Consider the following 21707-nt stretch of genomic DNA (forward strand, 5'->3'; position numbering starts at 1 on the left):
GCACAAGCTCACCAAAATTGGACAGTTGAAGACTGGAAAAATGTTGCCTGGTCTGATGAGTGCCGATTTCTGTTGAGACATTCAAATGGTAGTCAGAATTTGGCGTAAACAGAATGAGAACATGGATCCATCATGCCTTGTTACCACTGTGCAGGCTGGTAGTGGTGGTGTAATGGTGTGGGGGATCTTTTCTTGGCACACTTTAGGCCCGTTAGTACCAATTGGGCATCGTTTAAATGCCACAGCCTACCTGAGCATTGTTTCTGACCATGTCCATCCCTTTATGACCACCATGTACCCATCCTCTGATGGCTACTTCCAGCAGGATAATGCACCATGTCACAAAGCTCGAATCATTTCAAATTGGTTTCTTGAACATGACAATGAGTTCACTGTACTAAAATGGCCCCCACAGTCACCAGATCTCATCCCAATAGAGTATATTTGGGATGTGGTGGAACGGGAGCTTCGTGCCCTGAATGTGCATCCCACAAATCTCCATCAACTGCAAGATCAAGCTATCCTATCAATATGGGCCAACATTTCTAAAGAATGCTTTCAGCACCTTGTTGAATCAATGCCATGTAGAATTAAGGTGGTTCTGAAGGCGAAACGGGGCCAAACACAGTGTAAGTATGGTGTTCCTAATAATCCTTTACAGGTAGGTGAGTTTATAAGTGATTGCCCCTCAACATAGGGTTGAGCTGACCTTCAGCAGTACTACATTACCCATAATTCCATAAACACTATGTAAAACAGGAAGAACAAAGGCCGCATAAAACCCACCCATGGAACCATAAAGTCATAAATATCAAGAGGGGTAAGAAGGTGATAAAACAAACTTAAAGCCAAAGCAAAACTAAAGTAACATTTCTTTGCCTAATATGCAGCCTTAAGCAATCAAAAGACAACAAGTACACATAATATAACTTACAAGCATAACATGGGACTCACAAGCAACCTATTACATTGTCACACCTGCTGCAAATTTGAAAGTAGAAGAAAGTGATTTTGTGCAGGTTTAGGCAGCTGAGAGAGTCTCACCCCGAGCTGGCGTGAGAAATAATGGTTTCAACTGCTGCTGACTTCTACTTTTCCTGTTCACTCCATTCCTCTCCACTCCTCTTTTCTTCTCTCCTTTTCTCTATTCGCTCTCTTCCTCTTCTTTCACTTCTCTCCCCTACTCCTTTCCTATCACTTCCCTCTCTATGTTTTACAAGAGTTGCGCAGGTTCATATTTCTCAATTCTGCTGAGCATTAATTTAGCAGTGACAGAAGGAGATCCCTGGAGGAAGCCAGGTGACAGCTTCATTTCAAGGCTTTTTAATGTTGTGTGGCTGCTAAGTCTCTGGTTCAATTCTCGAAAGCACCATAAAATTCCTCGAGCACAAAATATTACTGTTTTGTGCAGGAGCTTTTCAATTTGTGTTTGTCATGCGAATAAGGGTTTAGTAGGATTAAGTTGACAGGTTAAGTTCTACACTGAATGTTTATTTAATTGCTGTTAATAACAAGCCACCATGCAGCTCAGAAGATCTGAATGACTGTACACAAAGCCTTTTCCTCCACACTGCAAAGTGCTCTGCATGATTTATGAATGTTACAGGGTGTGAAAATCTGCCCTTTTGTAGAGAAGCTGTACATGGTTAGCATGGTTAGTGTCACAAACTATTTCGTTGATGACCTAGAAATGAAGAGCTTGGATGCAAAAGCTAAACGCCATCAAGAATGAGATAATGATACTAACTGAACGCTTTTGGCACATATTATACTGTATGATTATGAAATACGTTTTCTTCAAATCCGCATAATCCCAGCTTCAGGCGATTCTGAAATATCGTTTTTTTCAGAATCCGTTAAATACAACGCCAATTTTTCAGCAAACTCCTCAAAGTGCACAAAAAATGAATGTGACTGTGGATTACATTCAGATTTGAGTCCCTTGTGAGTACTTGGACCTTAATACAACCCGATAGGGCAGTGATATGGATCACAGGCTCAGCGACCCCTAATGTGTACTTCAGTTTACATGTTTGCAGTGTTTTAGCCTGGCTAACACCAGACCAGTCTCATGGAGAATGAGATGTGGTCTGGGAACCATTTGCTCATTTACTCGTATTTGAGGTGTGGTATATAAATGCCCAGACCAGTTTATTGGGCGCTACGAATGTCTATCAAATGCGTCTGTAGGTAGCTCATAGCCAATCGTTTCAATTATTCCAGATGATGTATGTAGAGCAACATCAATTCAAATGTAAACAACTTTTATCGCGTAGGTGCGTGTGCACACAGCTAAAAGCTATGCAACTAAACCGTAGCTGTTTATTGATATTGAAAAGCAACACAACTTAGTGGCACTGTGACAACCACAGTACAAGCATAATGACAATATGATATTAATAAATACCACTTATCATTTATAAGTTAAATGGACTTCGACGATGCCTAGCAGGTTGGTCCTATAAAACTCAATGGCTATCATGTCTTGCCATATCTAAACATCCTTCTTGGATATGAAATTGTTTGGTGTCATAAGTTGCTTTTTTTAATAAACTTGCGTTCAAAACTACTTAAAACACTGTCTAAGGCTGCATCGAAAAGTAACTTTGTGTCTACTGCCGTGTTGGATAAACAAAACTGCTTTGGTGTGTCGCATAGATGTCGTCATCGTCTTGCTGCCCCCTCCCCGTTCTGTGATTGGTTCCCTATTTCAGGGGCAACATTGGTCCATAGTTTCCATGCTAGACTTTCAGCGTGAATAAATTAGCACACAAGGCAGCATGGGGAAACCCAGGCTGGTTTCGAGTTGCATCTTTAGTGATTTTGCAACTGTTTGTTATGTCTTGTCCAAAGAAGTGATTTTTTCATTCAAATTGAATGTTTTCGCTAAATATGCTTGCATGCACTTAGAGGGTTTTGCAGCGAAGACAGTCAAATTTGTTAATTACCAATGAAATGACTAAAGTGACATTTGTGAAAATAAAGCATTGTAATAACTGACTCATTACTCATTTTTTCATTGCCATTAAAGTGAAATTACTGAACCTAAACTATAAAAAAAAATATTTACAAGAAAATATTGAGGCACACGGTTTGCATGTGAAATAATGTCTAAAAATTAGATCGATTTAATACTTATATAATTAATTATATATAATAATATAAATAATATTATATATTTGTTTACATTAACACAAGTTTTCTGTACATTTTTACAGTGTGGTCTCACATTTTGGTGTATTTGCAGTGTTGTCAGAAGTGATTCCATAACTGACAATCTTTTGATTTGTATGTTTCACTACTGCCAACTATCACATTGACCAGACCTGTTTTCTTTCATTTAGAAATTGAAAAATTTGAAGGAGATGAGTTGAGGAAGGATGGTGAAGTGAGGAAATACTTGGATATCATCAGCAACAAAAACATCAAGTTGTCAGAGAGAGTGCTGATTCCAGTACAGCAGTATCCTAAGGTAAGACCTCCTCCACCTCAGTGTTGTATAATATCTACAATAGAGTGATGACATGACAGCCAAATCAATGTTACACTCATGTTTGAGATCACAGGGGGTGAAATGTAATTCATTAATGTTATGAGATTACTGCGCTTGTTATTATGACTTAATACTCTGATATGTGTGCTGTACTGCAGATGCTCTTATTTACACATATATTTGATAAGGTCTGGCTCCCTTAGTAACAGACATGCCACATCTGTTTCTACCTGTTCAGATATTTTTCTGCCTTGTTTTATAATCAGGAAATTATTCTTGTTTTTTGTTGTTGTTGTTGTTGCTTTGTTATACCAGCTGGCTACCTCTTATGCAACTGTTAAATTGTAGAGCAATAAATGCAAGCAATATTGGTAAAACACTTGAATATTATTTATAAACACTATCAGTTGTGTGCACTGTTTTATTTTGTTTTGTATGAAGATTGATTGAGCTTTTGATGCAGGTTTCAACATTTAATCAGTTTTATTTTTTATGAGGATCAGGTTTATTCTCTAGATCTACCATGAAGTCAAACTGTAGTCTACTGGCTGAGTTTTCATTTAGCCAGTTTGATTATATAGTTGATACAGTTAATGGTCTGACTCATTGCCTATATCACATCACAGGATGTCAACTGTAATGGATATCACATATTGCCAATAACAATGAAGCTTTACAAGTATAAAAGATGAATGTATATGCATCATAGTATAATGAAAAATAAATACTGTACAGGGCTAATTTTAGTAACTGGTTATTTACTCTGAACCTCTCTGAGATTATCATGCAACACGAGGCAGACGTGTAATCTGCCTTGTGATGTTTTGAAAGCCCATGAGCATAACACAGATGAATCCTTAAAGCTTTTGAGCTTCTCATATGCTCACTAGTTTTTCACTGTTACTTTGCTTTAGGAAATGATTTCGTATAGTGCTAAAATGTATGCTGACTGTTTTATGGTTTTAGTAGATTTGTGCAGTTGAAGGTAGGCATTTAGATGTTGTGCTAAAGTTGTAACAGTTTGATTATGTTAGTTTATTTCCTAAACCCTTGTTTCTCCTTTTTACACTCTTTTTTTAATGGTAAGATTTTCCTGCAGTGGGGGAGCTAGCCCTACAATGTAATTGCATTGATTTAGTTTAGACTATGTATTTTAATATGCTGTAATCATGCATTGAATAAGTTATTAATAATACTGACCGTATATGTGCAGAAATTGAAGGATGTGTTTTTGAAAAACTCGTATTCTTGTGTTTTTTGCAAAACAGAATAGAGTCAAATCGATAAAGATTTTTCAAATGAAAGAGTTCAGGCTATTCAGTGCTGTATTTATTTGTGGATCCTTTAATAGGCTGCATACTAAGGAACAGTTTGTGTATGTACTGAAAAGTAACCGTTTACTTTCTTTTTAAATGCAAAGAAATGTAATCAGTTTAGCAGCTTATGGTCATTATGTCTACAGACAGTTGTTTTGAAGAAATTAGGGAGAAACGACAGGAAACCAGTTTTCTGCTGGAGTGCCTGTAGACTGCAGCAGGTTTTGGCATAGGGAATCTACAGTAAAAGGCATTTTCAAGTGTTTAGAAAAGGTCAAACTATCTTTGTTATCTGATATTTCCTTAACCCTCATTGGTCCTTGGAGTCTATATGACCCCAAACAACATTTCATTAGTTTAAAAAAAAGGTTACCTTTATCTAAGAAATATACAATTTTGTGATTTTAACATGACCCCACTTGAAAATGAATGGCAAATGCAAAAATGTATTTTTTTTCATTTGTCAAAAAAATCAATAAATCTAGCACAAATCTGAAAATTTCCACACAGAAATGAAGGCCTGGTACTTGTGCACAAATGCAATGTAGAAAACACATGCTCACACAAACACATACACACACACACACACACACACACACACACACACACACACACACACACACACACACACACACACACACACACACACACACACACACACACACACACGCTTACATTCAGTTAAATTTCTGTCATTTCGTAAAAACAAACATTTTAAAATGCATCAAAAACAAAAAATTATACTAATTGAAATAATATTTATTTTATGTCCTTTCCAATGTTTATATATACATAAATTCACAAAATGTATCACTTAAAGGGCCATTTCACCGATAGGAACATTAATCTTTATGGAAAGTGAGTCATATTTGTAGTCAAAATGTAACATAAATGTAGAATTTTGTGCCTATTTGACAGAGAAAAGACAAAATGTGACTTTAGAGCACATTTGTATGAAAAACTACAACTGCCACTATGCACCACAATGCACAGCTCTGCAAGCCACTCCCATTACTCGGAACACGGCTCAGACCTCTTTTTTACAGTCTATGGCTCAGACATGCTATTATGTACATAAATGCCACGTTAGTAAAACAAAGAAAATAGCCACCACCACTGTGTCTAACTGACACCAATCATGATTTACTTTTAAACGTGATGTTACATTGTGGTACACACAATAACACTCTGGCCTGGTGTGTAGCAAAGTCTTATTCAAACAGTAACGTGCGGTTTCAGATCCGCAGTACAAATGTCTTTCCAAGTACTTAAAAAAAGTGTATGCAATTTAAATGTTTATTTAGTTTTACCAATTTTCTTTTTGTCTCTCGTTTACTGTAATTACATTTGTGTTATTATTGGCCTCACTGCTCTCACAATATAGACATATAAAACACCGCTCAGATATGCTATTGTGTACATAAATGCCACGTTAGTATAACAACGAAAATATAAACACTCACTTTAGTCAGACGTCCGTTTATCCCTGCATCCTCCACACAAACGCGTCCCCTGCATAACGGCGCATTCACACGGGGCGTCAGCGTTAACGCTTCCCATTCACTTTTAATGGGTGACGTCATGCGTTGCCGAACTGAATTGTGGATCCGTCGGCGCTGCGTCAGTGCCGTTGCTCGCGGCAGAAGTTGAACATTTCTCAACATTTCAAGCGGCAACGCGTGCGTCAGCCAATCAGATCGCCTTATGCAAATTACCTAGACAGAGCCAGCCAATTACGTTTATGGAAGAACGGAGCATGTGTAGCGGCCACTGTGATTGGCTGTTGGCCACGCTTCAGACAAGCCTTCCGTTAAGCGTTAACGCTTACGCCCCGTGTGAATGCGCCGTGATATCTCCACAGACGCGCTGCCTCAGCTCTTGGAGCTTGTGCTCGTAAACCGAAACACGTCTTTGAAATAAGCACGCGACCAGAAACATTCACAAAACAAACGTCCATATCCTTATCTGATCCAGAAATGTTAAACCGAAAGCAAACGGCGCGAGTCCGTCCAAGCTTATATACTCCGCAGCGCGTCTGCTCGTAAACCGAAACATGTCCGTGAAATAAACGTTCCAAACGCGCGCAAAGTTCCTCTCTTGCATAGAAACCTTCACCAAACAAACGTCCATATCCTTATCTGATGCAGAAATGTTATAAAGAAGCCACACAGCGAGAGAACAGGCAAGCTTCTCTACGCAGCAGAGGCCGATGGTTGCTGCTTCTTCACCGGGCTCCTCTACCCAGCCGACGCCCAGGCTCCGGCCTACTCCTCGGGCTTCTGTTCCTACATCTGCCTCAGCTCTTTGCAGTATTGTGGCTCATAAAGGTGCAATGAACAGCGGATTAGAGCATCACGCTTGTAAAATCACCCTCTTCCATGTAATATTGATTAACTTCCACTGTTATTGTAACATGAATTCTGGCTCGCTCCACAACTTCTGTTTAGCTTAGCTTAGCATAAAGATGGCGGCTGGTCGTTTTTTTTGGGTGTGTGTTCGTATATTTTAGTAAGTCCCCCCCCCTTATAAGTTATTGGTGTGAAGCGTGAGTGGGTGCCACCCAAAGCCCCCCCCATGGAAAAATGAGGAATGAGTGTCTGTAGTCTTTCACACTCAATAGAGATACAGGATTTCCTTCTTTCAGAGACGCAAAATGACGATTTTTACATCATTGAAAGAAGGAAGTGCCTCACTGAAATCAGTATTTCTCCCCTCTCAGGGGAAACTGAGGGAATGATGCACGACCATTAAAAAACATGACTGGGGTTCTAACGGTACAAAGCTTAATGCAAATGGGTGAAGTTTCCCTTTAAGTAGTGATGTGAGCAGTTGCCCATATCCAGTAAAATGAATGGCTTTCTATAGGCCTCTGCTGGTCAAAGCTATTTCTTTCTTAAATGGTAATTCTTTAGGTTTATCTCTAACCAGAAAAAGGTGGAATTCTACCTAACACCTAGATGAATATCCAGAAACTATTTAAATTACATTTAGATAATCATTTAAGTGATTTTTTTCATAAAAAAATCTAAATTTCACATGCAAGCTAATGGTGTTGAGGATTTTTGTGGTAAATGGGTACAAAAGTCTTTCAAATCTCTCAAAACACAGCTTTATTTTATAGATGAGAAGTTAAAAAAAGATATATTATTTGTATTATTGAAAATGTTTCTTTTTCTTACAATTATGCTTTCAAATTGTGGTCATATAGACCCCAAGGGCCAGTAGTGTAAACAGAAAACGAGGAGCTTCCAACACTTAAAAATCTGTCAATGTTTCCTTTAAATTGTGATGATTTTACTTTGTATTTGCATATTTATTCCAGTGAATTGGTTTAGATTAAGACTGTAATAGCTCAGGGGCATTGTCTAAAGCGCAACGTCTAAATGGGCGTGTCCGAATCCACTTTTGCTAATTTAACGACGGGAAAAATGGTTTGTGCGCCGAGTGCATGGTCGAAAAGGGTTGGTCCCATTGTAATGGGAGTATTTTGGGTGTAACGTGCAATAAACCAATGAGAGTCTCAGCTCTCATCCCCTTTAAAAGCAAGTTGCGCTGGCGCTATGTCTAATCCCTATTTAGATGACGGACTTTGTAAACTGAAAAACTAAGCGGAGGAAGAAGATCCCCAGTTTAAGATTAATGTTAAATAATTGTGTTGTTTTTCACTTGTATTGAAATTGTTATTTTTTCATTAGTTTTCTTTTAGTCATGGAAGTAAAAAAGCAGGCTTTTAATTGCTTTAAATCTATGGCTATCCAATATCATCAAAACATTATTTACAAGTATGTAAGAAAAGGTTTGTACTCTAAAAAGACTTTATTTGTAACAAACAGGAGATAAAGAATTTACAAACGGCTCTCCGCACGTTTCAGCACTTGGACAGCGTCAGTTTTTTTTAAGCATTACTTAAAAATGTTTCTCATCTCACCATATCGACAGGTATAGAGTCATCATATACAATAAAACCGTGAGGTAGCATTAAAAAAAAAACATTTAAAAACAGATGCATTTGCTTAAAGCAAAGCATTTATTTACTTACCAGGCTGCAGGTGAAGCAGCTCTTTGTGCCTTCTAACGTCTCATAATTAGTCCTCATTTATGTCCAAGAGACTCAATAATAATCTTTTACATTCAATCCTTTAATCTTTCATATTTAAAAGCGTTTTTTGTGCTGCTGCGCATTCATGTATATGTTAAGCAAACCCGTGTTGTCGTCCCATTTAGGCGCATATTACTAATGCGCTCTTTAAATAGCAAAAAAACATATTGCGCCATTGACTTTAGACTTTAGAGCAGGTTTTTGTTTGTCAATGGCGTAGTCTATTTTAGTTGCCTCAAAATAGCAACGCACCAACAATCCGCCTGAACACACCTCGTTTTCAGACCAGAACGCCCATAGGCGCAAAAGGGGGCGCAAATGCATTTGCTATTTAAACAACGCGCCGCTAACGTGAAAATTATAATTGCGCAGGGTGGAAACTAGCAAAAGACACTTGCGTCGCGCATTGCACCGAGTGTAAGATAGAGCTCCAGATCTTTGCTTTGTATGACAACATATTTACTGCACATCTCTGCTGTGCAAAGTAATCTGATGAATTATTTACTGTAATATTCACATCACATTTATTTCTATAAATTATAAGAGTATTAAAAATGTGAAATACCTGTAAATATGGAATGCATTTTCAGTGGCATTGACAACAGATTCTTGTCATAATGAATTTATTCAATGCATATTAAGTCTACGTCTCCATGCAGTATTGTCAAGGGTATGGAAGACAAAGTAAACAAAAACTTGTTTAAGTAAAGATTTTGTGTTTTATTTTTGTTTAGTGTACAGCCTTTCAGCCTTCCACAATCCTCTTAACGAGTTACATACTCTAAATCAAGGGCAACCATCATTTATTAAATTTTTTAGCATCTTTTCAGCACAGTGATTATTTACCTATAAACACACACACACACATACACTCGAGCGCACACAAACGTTAATCTTATTAAGAAGTACAGCATTTGCTTCTGCATTGAAACATTCAGCAAATATGGAAAATTATGATTTCTGAATGGTGTCCACCAAATATTGAATCACCAGTTATTTTATTCGTGCTTGCATCCTACTTCAATTCTTCTTTCTTAGATCACTTTACAAGGACCTGTACATATATCATTGTGACATCACAATGTTCTCATTTTTTCTTTATAAACTGTTATCTGTATGCAAACAAATACAGTAGTGTGTGATTTACAATAACCGACACAGAGAAGAGGTTTCAAGTGAATTATAGTCTCTGCTGAAACAGACCTCAGATGCCTATGAGCCCTGATAGTCAAGGCAAGGCAGCGAGGCCAGAAGATGAATAGGGGTACCTGCATCACCGTCTAGTAAAGTAAAATATGTGGTTGCCATGGAAACCACTATATTCAGATTAAAGTGATGGTTTTGGACAATCTATCAAAGGGTGTTTCTGCACATCATAGGATTTTATGCAAAATGATTTTTTGAGTGCCTGTGGTCTTTTCCCCACAGAGGACGATGTCATTTTGATTGCCATTATTCAAAAGGTATTACTGAAATATGTGTGCGGGTAAAAATATGGGGCATCTTGCTTTATGCTGCAGTGTGTGTTTTTGCTAGTTACAGCCAACTGCTTTGGCATATGATATATCAGAGGATTGTAATTAAGACTGAGTAAATGTCCTATGGGTACATCTGTTTGTGCAGAGACTCATTAGACGCACAGTTGAAGTGATGCTTGTTTTTGGTGCAGATCACGCTGATGAATCAAAATGGTGCAGAGATAAGCTATATTCTATCATTCACCTAAATCCATAGGGATGAAAGATTCAATTGACAAACACATTTTTTTAGTGACACATGCTGGGGAGCATATAAAACAGCATTATCCGCACCACGGTGACAACACATGAATGTCAATTTTTTTCACAATGTCACGCTGAACTATTTTGAACTGAATGAAAAATAAATTGTAAAGATGAAATAAAGTTAAATCAACATAATTTCACATAAATAACTGTTAAGTCAGTATAGCATCCAGAACATTTGAACATACTGTAAGATCTGTTTCATGCATAAGCCAGAAGGAAGTGTATGTGAATATCTTCATAAAACTGTCAAAGTAGAACACCTAGAAGTCTCAGCATTGTTTCATTATTGTCTATACACATGGCTTTACCTAAACCTTTCAACAAAACCAAGTAACCAGAAAAGACATTAAAAGATTTACCACAGACAGACTTCCAAGGTTTCCTTGTATAGTTCCAAAAAACTCATCTAATCCATTGAATAGTTACGCCTGTGGTTGTTGTCCCTATAGATTCAGGCTTATCTGCCTCAGTTATATGACCTTTACATGGAGGTGTAGCAAGCTCTGCACACAAAGATAATCCCATTGTAGTCTTGTTAAAGAATTCCCCGGTCCCAAAGGCCGACCAACCTTGTCAAAGGTGTTTAACATAGATAAGCTGCTAAACAGATACAAAATCGAGCGGTACACGGACAGGAAAAAATCAAAACCAAAAATACACAATGGTGAGGAATAGTTGTATCTTCTTAATGTATTAGAAGCTGCTGTTGTTTGTTGTTGGGAAGGTTATTTATTAATAAACACAATGATTTTCTTGTTGGGTGCAGTAGTTGGAAAGACAAGAAAGTCAAGTAAAGAATCAATGAGCCAATGGGAATGTGACATCTTTCCTAATCGGTTTATACGGCTTATCCCAGTGTGTTTCAACCGACCAGCACCACATGGGATAACACACCCACTAAGACGCCAATGGAAGGCCATTTATCTGCGGCGCACATGCCATAATCTTTACGACGTAAATAATGTTACACTCGGCAACCTTGTAAACATATGATTTTTTAGGACATCAGTTTGTTTTAAGATCTAGGAGAGGATGGCTGCTTCTCATCTGTATGGATGACTGTCTTTAACCTGTCAGTCTACTGACTGTGAGATGGTCTTAATGTGCTGTTTGTTTACCCTGCATCTGTGCTGTCAGCCCCAGACTGTCAGAGCTCAATATGGGTTCTGTAATGCGGCGGATGTATCATCAATTTTTCCTCAGGCTCCATTTCCTTCTTTAGAGGTGCTGAACTGTTTGGTATATGTGTTTTTATGTGCTTTCTATAATGTGCATTCTACTTGCGTATGTATTTCTGAGAATAGAATATATGCATGGCAAATGTGTATGAGAAAAGTGATAATAATGGTAAGTCACATAGCACCTGACCTTAACTGGCTTATTGCTTGTATAAATAGTATATGGTGAAAGGCATATTTTAATTTTTAAAGTAGAAAGTGGTAAGTAGAAAGTATTAAAGCACTTACTCTTTCACTCTCCTGCTGCTTGTTAGTTCCCTGCCACTTTTTAAACCCCCCAAACCACTAATGTCCAGCGTCTGCGGCCAAGCCATCCCTCCTGGCCATTTTTACAGCTATCCTAGTCTCCAGCAATAATCCTGCTATCAGTCAGCGCTAGGCTCACAGCTGGCTAAACTGGCAATACCCATCTAACTCCATCTGTGGATCTTATCCGTTTCCACAGCTTATGGCAAGAGTGCAATGTTTCAACCTCCAACTCAAACAGCCTAACTGCTACTAATGTTAATGTTAAACATTCCCCTTGCCAACTTTGGCTGGCAGCGCATTTTCACTCTGACGCTTGAAGAGCCTTTTATGCCATTTTTGCTGAAACTGCCTCAAGGATATTCAGAAGTTTTTGGCCGTAGACATGATAGTAAATTATAGCGTAGGATGCAGACTGGTTGATGTTTATGCAGAGAATGTAGTTTCAGGTTTAATTGGCACAGTCTGAAACAGCAGTCTGTAAATAACAATTTAGGTGGTGTCTTGTGGCTCAGCTTAATGTCATTGTGACCCTCAGCAAGACGTTTTCATGTAAATTAAAGAACGTATTCAGTCATCATTACAAATGGGCAGCAATCAGGCTGAGACCATGCAAAAACATGTTCCAATTTCTTCAGCGACGTTATGAGATGCACCAAAAATAGATCAGTGTACTATTGTTTTTTCCTAACAGATGATGTGCATGTTTCACACTGTGTGCTAAAAATAGTGGTGAAAATCCTACTTAAATATAGATCTTTGTCATATCAATAGAGTTTAGGATACAAAAATGTAGACTATTTGCATACTTGGGGCCAGATTTACGAACAGCTTGTGCTCGCACAAGCCATCATTTTGTCGTTAAATAACGATGTCGGGATTTACTAAAGACTCGCGGTGGATATTTAGCGCTGATAAGATGTGGCTTTGGAAATGACTTTATTGCATATGCATTTCTAAGAGTTTCCGTTTTAGACGCAAAATTTTTGGGAGGAGATTATTTAAATGATTCACGCAACACAGCTGACTAATGTTTGCATGTGTGTTATGACTGGTATTTATGACAGCATTATTTAACTCAGAAAAAGCATGTCTTTAATTACATTGCGCTTGAAATGGCTGCAATTATTGCTAAATAAAAAAAGGCATCACAAGCCATGTTTCCATCACCATGATTTTATGCACATTTTGAAACATCGCATTGAAAACGAGTGATGGAATCGCCAAATTTCGATTCAAAATCTTTTGATTTGCAAAAAAGTTTTTACGCATACTTGAGGTGGTTTTTGATTCATGCGAAAAAAGTTAATGCAAAAAATGGGAGATGGAAATCAGTGGCGGCCGGTGACTTCTTTATTCGAGGGCGCTCGATGCGAAGTTCGTCACGACATGTAAGTAGCCCGTAATGTGTGTGGTTTCTTTTTTCAAAATATGTTTCCTGCGCTTCGAGAGATCTTGTGTGCATCACGTGTTTTGTCAAAATAAGTGCCTACTGCAGATGCATCTAAAGGGTTTATGATTAAAAAAAAACGCTTGCATAATCTCATGTGTAATCAGAGTTTACTGTTAAGGGATTGTCTTGCATGTATTTTGTGAACGTGAGCGTCTCTTTTATCATAATTGGTTTTGACGCGTGTGCAGCAGGCACTTATTTTGACAAAACACGTGATGCACAAGGTTTACATGACGCAACAAACACATATTGTGAAAACGCAAGCAACAAATCGGATGAGCAGTCACGAGCCGCCACTGATGGAAACGCATTTGCCGAATTAATTATGACGTAGCGAACATTAAAACCACGGGACTGACCTTCTAGCTGTTTCCACTGAAGTTGTCTTTATATATGGGGCTCGACGTCATCGCAATGTTATTCGCTTAAAACAACTTGATGGTTATTTTTATTTGCTGAAGTAAATAAAATAGAAGTCACTAGGAGAAGTCATGTAATACCAGACACTTTTTAGTGTACTATAGCTTCGTTAGCTGGGATTACACACCCTGATGTTTCGCTGAGATGTCCATGGTGCTGAATTCAAGATCAGCTCTGCATATTTGGGACCCTGAACTAATTTGCGCTGCTCTTGGTAGAATGCGTTGGTCATTATGGAAATCAGCTGTTAAGCTTGTGTTATTTAATTTGCGCTTTTTTAGTAAATAACCCGCAGATATTACCACTCCCATCTGCGCTTTCTTGGAATTGCGCTCTTACGCTAATTTGCCCCGCTTAGTATATCTGTGCACCGGTTGCAGGAAACTTCCTAAGTGACGGTTTCCCTGAGGGAGAAAAAAATTCCTGAGGTAAGGGATTTCTTTAAGAGCGTTGCAACAAAGGTCTTAACTGTCACCCTTACCTAAGTGTTTATACTAAGTACTTTACGTTAGTCTCTGACAAATCACGCAATGGAGAAGTGGTTGCTACAGTATAGCTTAAGGACTTTCATGCAACCGGGCCCTTAGACTCTTAAAGGCACAGTTCACCCAAAAATAACAATTCTTTCATCATTTACTAACCCTTAAGTTGTTACAAACCTGCATACATTTCTGTTTTGCTGAACAAAAGGGAAGATGTTTTGAGCAATGTTTGGCAACCAAAACTATTCGTCCAAAATTTTAAAAATACTTCCCCACTGTCGACATGTTTAGTGAATTTATAAAAGCATGTGTCCCTTTCACTTAATGCTGAGTGCTATTTGATTGCGTCAAAATGTATTTGATCTGTTCATTTAATTAGCAACACGTTTAAATTAAAGGAACAGTATGTAGGACTGTGGCCAAAATTGGTATTGCAATCACAAAACTTGTGGCTAAAACTGGTACTGCAATCACACAACTGGGGGCCAATACACAAAATGACAACATAAACATCAGTTGAGGGCTGCAACTCCACTTTTTAAATGACAATATCCTGGCCAGACCATATAAATGTCTTACATACTGCTCCTTTAAGTAAAGCTAGCCTTAGGGCAATGAGTTATACTGTAACTGTTTCCAGTCACTGTACCTTTGTGATTTTACTTACAGAAGACAAAGAGATTAAATTCTGAGTGCACGATTTCTGAAAAATGCTTTGGAAAAGGGAGTTGGGCCGACTACCAAAGCACACTTGTAGCCAATCAGCAGTAAGGGGCGTGTCTTCTAACCGACATCGTTGCCTGGGTTTGCGTATGTGTGGGCGGGTCTATCAAAAGAATGTCCAGATTCTATTGGCGTAGAGGCATGCATTGGCTTTCAAACATCGTGCACTTCACCTTTAAAGGTGCAGTGTGTAATTTTTAGAAGGATCTCTTGACAGAAATGCAAAATAATATACAAAACTATATTATCAGGGGTGTATAAAGACATTTTATAATGAACTATTATGTTTTTATTACCTTAGAATAAGACGTTTTTATCTACATACACAGAGTGTCCCCTTACATGGAAGTCTCCATTTTGTGCCGGCATGTTTTTTACAGAAGCCCTTAACGGACAAACTTTTTTTACTAAGTTATCTTTAACGGTGATATGTTTGTCCTGTGGTAGCTACCGTAGCTTCTCTATGCATTTCAAAAGCGAAGCGTGAGCTGTAAACTGAGTTGTTGGTTGCAATTTGCAACCTCACCACTAGATGCCACTAAAATTTACACACTGCACCTTTAAAGTCGTATATATAAAGTATGAAGAGCGTTTCTGATGAATCAACAGAAATGACTCCACTATCACTGGGTGATAAATGTTAAAATGTCTCTGGCGATCGTGCCAATGTAAAGCTGATCAAGAGCTCAGTGGTCTGAGTGGCTTGAATAGGTTCTGAAAAGATTTTGACAGAGAAATCAATGTAATGTACATCAAAGAGAATCTAGCACAGGTGAAGGGACTCGTGTGTGAAAAGCCATTTGTTCAGCCAGCCTTACATACTCAGAGCTCAATAAGTGATTCTGCATGATAGCACAGCGAACAGCCATCCAAGCTTTATTGGTATCAATAAACAGAGCAGTGCATGCTTTTCCAGGCCATAGCTCAACTGGTAGAGCATTGGACTAACAATATTGAGGTCATAGGTTTGATTTCAACACATGGAGCAATTAAAAATCAATACCTGACTGCACAGTGAGTTGCTTTGAATTAAAGTTTGTGCCTTATGTATACATGCAAATGTAAAACCCAGCTAAAGTCATTTTACAGTTTTTTGTGTAAATATGTTTAATAGTGACTAAGGCCATGTCAAAGATTAAAATAAATGATTGAAATCAAACTTTGAATCTCATAATATTGATTCCAGAGACAGGGTCACAAATTTGGACAACAGCACACAATTTAAAAGTTACATTTGTTTGGAATACATCAACATTTAACATTTATGTGTTGTCTGTCACCATTCTGCATCCAGCATTTGCCGAGGAATGTGAGGGACAGCTTGCATCACCACAAATCTCATCCAGCACTGAACTGCGCTTCCTAATAAAACCTAAATTGCCCACTTCGGAGCCGGCGAGTGACTCCAGACATTCATTAGCTTAATGAAAACAGGCCACTCCACCGCAGTCACCCATTGAGCTTCTTCACACTGTATCTGAGGCAACCATCTGCTCAGAGGCGCCCAGCCAGCTGCAGACTTTTCCTGTCATACACACCCATTGGAAGCGAGGCAAACAGCACACCTATAGCATACCCGCCGGAGGGACGGTTGTGACGCTTTTGCGCAATGCTGCAGTGTTGCTAAATATAATGCTCTATCCTTACCTTACCTGAAACTGCATTCGCTTCGTGGCTCCAAGCAAATATGTTGACAGTTCATCTAGCTACAGCTGCACCTGGCTGTGTGGAGCGTGTGTTTAGAAGTTTCCAGCCATGTGGTAGGCGGGGTGTGTCAACATGCGTTATAGCCGACTGTTTCATTTTGGCCAACACACATCAGGTAACCTTTGCAAACATATGAAGGGCAAGAACTGTTCCCACAGTGATGTCTGACTCATAGCAACAGAAAACAGGAATATATGTTTAAAAGTATATAAAATCAGACTCATATTTTATGGATAAAGACTTAAGAGATCGATTGGCTTGTGTTATTTTAGAAGATATTTAAAAGTTTCGGTTTCTTATTTTAAATGGCTAGGTGGTGTTACACGAGGGCTTATATTTGGTATAACAGCACTGAGAGTATGTCTTAAAGGGACACACTACTTTTTTTAAAAAAATGCTAATTTTCCAGCTCCCCTAAAGTTAAACATTTGAGTTCTACAATTTTGGAATCCATTCAGCTGATCTCCGGGTCTGGTGCTACCACTTTTAGCATAGCTTAGCATAATCCATTGATTCTGATTAGACCATTACCATTGCGCTAAAAAATAACCAAAGAGTTTTGATTTTTTCCCTATTTAAAACTTTTGTAGTTAGACTCTTTTGTAGTTACATCGTGTACTAAGACCAACGGAAAATTAAAAGTTGCGATTTTCTAGACCGATATTGCTAGGAAAAATATTTTCTTTCTGGCGTAATAATCAAGGACTTTGCTGGCGAAACAAGGCTGCAGGAGGTGCAATGATATTACATACACAGTGCCCGAAAATAGTCCCCTGCCATTGAAAGTTACTCAGGGGACTATTTAAGCAATATCGCTCAAGTAGGAGTGATATAGCTCTATATCATCACGGCTGTGATTAGGCCAGAGGCACGAGGCCGCAGGCCGAGTGCCGGAGGCAATCACAGCCGTGATGATATAGAGCTATATCACACGACTCCGAGAGCGATATTGCTTTTATACAACAGTTCGACGGCACACGTTTAAAAACGAAAACTAGAAAACAACAACGGAGTTATTTTAAAAGCCTCTTTGTTTGAGAACTACTTCTTCCGCCACGGATTTGAGGGCGGCCAGAATAACAGGTAAAACTTTCGGCTGCTTTGAATCTCATAACAACTCAATGGACGGAAAAGCCGTTTCTTTATATTACCGTTTCTTGGTCACAAAGTGTAGTTTTAAGATTAGTTCAGTCGAGAATGTATCTGTATTATATTTAAATCTGCAGTCGATTAGTAAAGATAGCGCCTGTTTGAACGTTTGCTTAGTCAGATTCGGTACGAATGAGAACCAAAGCATGAGCGGACGTCAGTGTTCACTCGCCCCGCTGACCACCGCCCTCTCTGGGCTACATCTCTGAAAGGTATTCCCTGGCTCTCATGTTGGCCTTGTTTGTTTATGATCGTCAAAATGAGATCAAATCAGCAGTATTTGGTGTCATGATCAAACTAGTACTTGTTTTTTTATTCATATTTAGTGTCTTTTGTGTTGTTATTGTTTTGGCGCGAGGTAAAAGTTAATAAAACTATACTTGTGTAACGTTACTATTGCTTTCTCATTTATTCTTAACGCGATACGAGCACTCGATTATTATTATTAAACTTTGTTCTTGTCAGTAACTTACTATATAAAACGGTTTTTTATAAGTGTCAGAGAGATGTTTTTGCATGCTGCTTATAAATATACCAGTGGCGATATCTCATAACATGTTTTAATAGTCACGTCACGATAAAGTAAATGATCAATGTCCACATTTAAAAGCTGCGGGGCTTACCTGCAGTTCCACGGTGTTTTCGCGTTCTGATAAAAGATATAGCTCCAGAAAAAAAACGAATGTTTATATTCCTCTTTCCAAGTGTTAATCGTCCACACGATGTGACAAGACATTTCTCCCATTAACTTTAACGTAACATACAAGAGCGCTGATCTTTGACTGATCAGACTGATTTATGAGCTAGTAAACTAATAAGACACACGGAGAGTGATTAAAACATCGCGTCTGTGTTTTTCCATTCAGAGATGAGCTTGCTTAGGACCTCCATTCACTAGGTGGCGGAATAATACGAAAGGTGAAGCGGTTACAGTGCCGTTATCAGCACAATATCGTATAGCTCTTAGCCAATCAGATTCGAGAACCAGAAAGAACTGTTGTATAATTTCAGGCAGTGCATAATATCACTACGCCTGCTGCAGCCATGTTACGGCAGCAAAGTCCTTGATTATTATGCCAGAATGAGAGTATAGTTCCTAGACATATCTGCCTAGAAAATCACAACTTTTAATTTTCCAATGGTCTTAGTACACGAAGAGTCAATTTTTAAATAGGAAAAATATCAAAACTCTTTGGTTATTTTTTGGTGAGATGCTAATGGTCTAATCAGATTCAATGGATTGTGCTAAGCTATGCTAAAAGTGGAAGCGCCAGACCCAGAGATCAGCTGAATGGATTCCAAAACGGTAAAAATCAAATATTTAACTCTAAAGGAGCTGGAAAATTAGCATATGATATTTTTAAAAAAGTGGAGTCTCCGTTTAAGATGCAGGGTTTTTTTAATGTCAGTGTTTCTGTGTTTTCTTTTGCCCTGGCTCCAAAGTGAGGCTCTCCCATCAGTGAACATGAAGCTGGCAAATGAAAATCCTAATTATGATTCACATTGAGCGAGATGGGAAAATTGATGTCACTCCACTCGAATTATCTGTTACAGATTATCTGTTGCTTAGCGACGTTCAATGACTGTTAAGGGAACACACATGCTGATATACAATGTATACTTTGTAAGGGATAATGTATAGGCAGTCGGTTGTTATTGCAGAAATAAGCCCAGACAATGTGATCAGGTCCTGGCGCGAAGTCGAGGGTCTTGTATTACACTGAAAGGGCTTATTTCGCGATGACAACCGGCTGCTTGTACATTATCCCACTTATTACACAGCTATGATACTGTAAGTAAGGAGCAATAATTATATTGATTTGAAATTTTTTATTAGCTCATTTTTAAGAAATGAGCCCAGTTTACTTTTGGTTTTAAGATAAGACGTTCAAATGTCACAAACACATTGTTTGATTTAATCATTTGTAAATATAATGTCATACATGATATTAAAATAAATTTTTATATTACATTTTTTTGTAATATTAAACCGTGCCTTTCAAAGCGATTGGCAGCATCCATGTTACTGTGTGTTATTAGTTTTACGCGGTTGTTATCTGGGAATAACAAACCTGCAAGTTTTGGCCAATCAGAATCAAGCATTCCAGTGAGCCATGTAATAAATGTATTAAATGTAAATGTACAAATACAAGAAAGTGAATATTGCTTAATAAAGATGTTTTCGAAAAAGCAAATCAAATCTAAAGAGGGAATTGTGGTAATATTTTTAAAAGACATGGCACTGTTTTTTAAACAGTTTTTTACAAGGTCACTCAGAAATTTTTTAGAAGCCCAAGACTGATTGCAATCTGCACGCACCGTGTTATGTGTGAATCAATTGAAAGATGGTGTAAAAATGATGCAGGCCAAGTGTTCTCGATGACCGCTGATCTGCTGCGCATCTGAAATGTTAGTTGCTGCCCCAAGGCAATTGCTAGATAGCTCATCATCTGGACAGTATTACTTGAATCCCCATTGGAAATGAACTCATTATGTTACGCCTCACTCAAGCATGGACTTCTGGATCGTTTTGAGGATCCCTTTTGGCATTTGGTACATGTTATAATATCTTTGAAAGCGGCAAAGACCGACCACTGACCCCAAACATCGATTAGACACATGAGCGACTACGACTCTCTGCTGAAACAGGTGTAGACTCCTGCGTGTAGGGTTTTTGACTAATGGCTTTTGACAAACTTCACAAAAATCTTGATTGAATATTGTCACAGATTTAATTTTTGAGGCAAAAGGAGAATTTTCATTCTCTGGCTTGTAACAGGTATTGCGCATGATGAGAAAAACAAACTTATTTCAAATAGTTTTTTATTGACTGCGCGGTAGCTGAGGCAACTGTCTAGGAAACAAGCTGTGCAAGAGACCGACTGTATTGCCTCTTCTCTCTTCTATTACAGTTTAATTTTGTCGGGAAGCTGCTGGGGCCCAGGGGCAATTCCATGAAAAGATTACAAGAGGAAACGGGAGCAAAGATGTCCATCCTTGGCAAGGGTTCGATGAGAGACAAAGGCAAGGTGAGATGGCTTCATTAACTGCCCGTTATTGCATATTAATCAGCAAATACATACAGTATATTATCTGACAAAAGTAAGGTGCATTTTATTAGGTGGATTTACACTTACATGAACCTTAATAAAATGAACCATATGTGAAACCATGGAGTATTAGGTTTTGTCTACTAAGCGAGTGCAATAGCACATGCTATGAACAGCATTTATTTCAGAGTAGAATCATTTATTCCCCCCACCAAAGGTTTATCCCTTATAAGACTATAATTTCTGTAAGTAAAACACAGCATCAGCAGGAGCTGACAGAGCAAAGTGAGATGATGCTGTGTATGAGGATCATTACCTGCAAAATATATTTTTAGCTTTCTGCCAGTAAAACATTCTTGAACAGACAAACAATTTCATGAAGAAGTACACACTGGGTAATTTTCAACCCAGCATTGGGTTTAAAAAGGATGAACTCAACCCACTGGGTGTAATTTAATCTACTGTATGCTGGGCTGTTTCAACCCAAAATGCTGGGTTGTTTTAACCTATTGTTGGGTCAGATAAAAAAAAATTCTGTGTTAAT

The 21707-nt window shown here is 38.3% G+C and overlaps 1 protein-coding gene across 10 annotated transcripts in view; it reads left to right on the forward strand.

Moving 5' to 3' along the window:
• khdrbs2 (KH domain containing, RNA binding, signal transduction associated 2) overlaps positions 1 to 21707 on the forward strand; it is a 90017-nt gene that overhangs the window by 13469 nt on the left and 54841 nt on the right. For all 10 annotated transcript variants that reach the window (XM_055170430.2, XM_055170429.2, XM_055170433.2 and 7 more), the window contains exons 2-3: positions 3345 to 3472; positions 21026 to 21142. In XM_055170430.2, coding sequence (XP_055026405.1) covers positions 3345 to 3472; positions 21026 to 21142 — 245 coding nt within the window. The remainder of the gene's footprint in view (positions 1 to 3344; positions 3473 to 21025; positions 21143 to 21707) is intronic.

Source organism: Misgurnus anguillicaudatus, chromosome 11, assembly GCF_027580225.2.
Source record: "Misgurnus anguillicaudatus chromosome 11, ASM2758022v2, whole genome shotgun sequence".
NCBI lineage: Eukaryota > Metazoa > Chordata > Actinopteri > Cypriniformes > Cobitidae > Misgurnus > Misgurnus anguillicaudatus.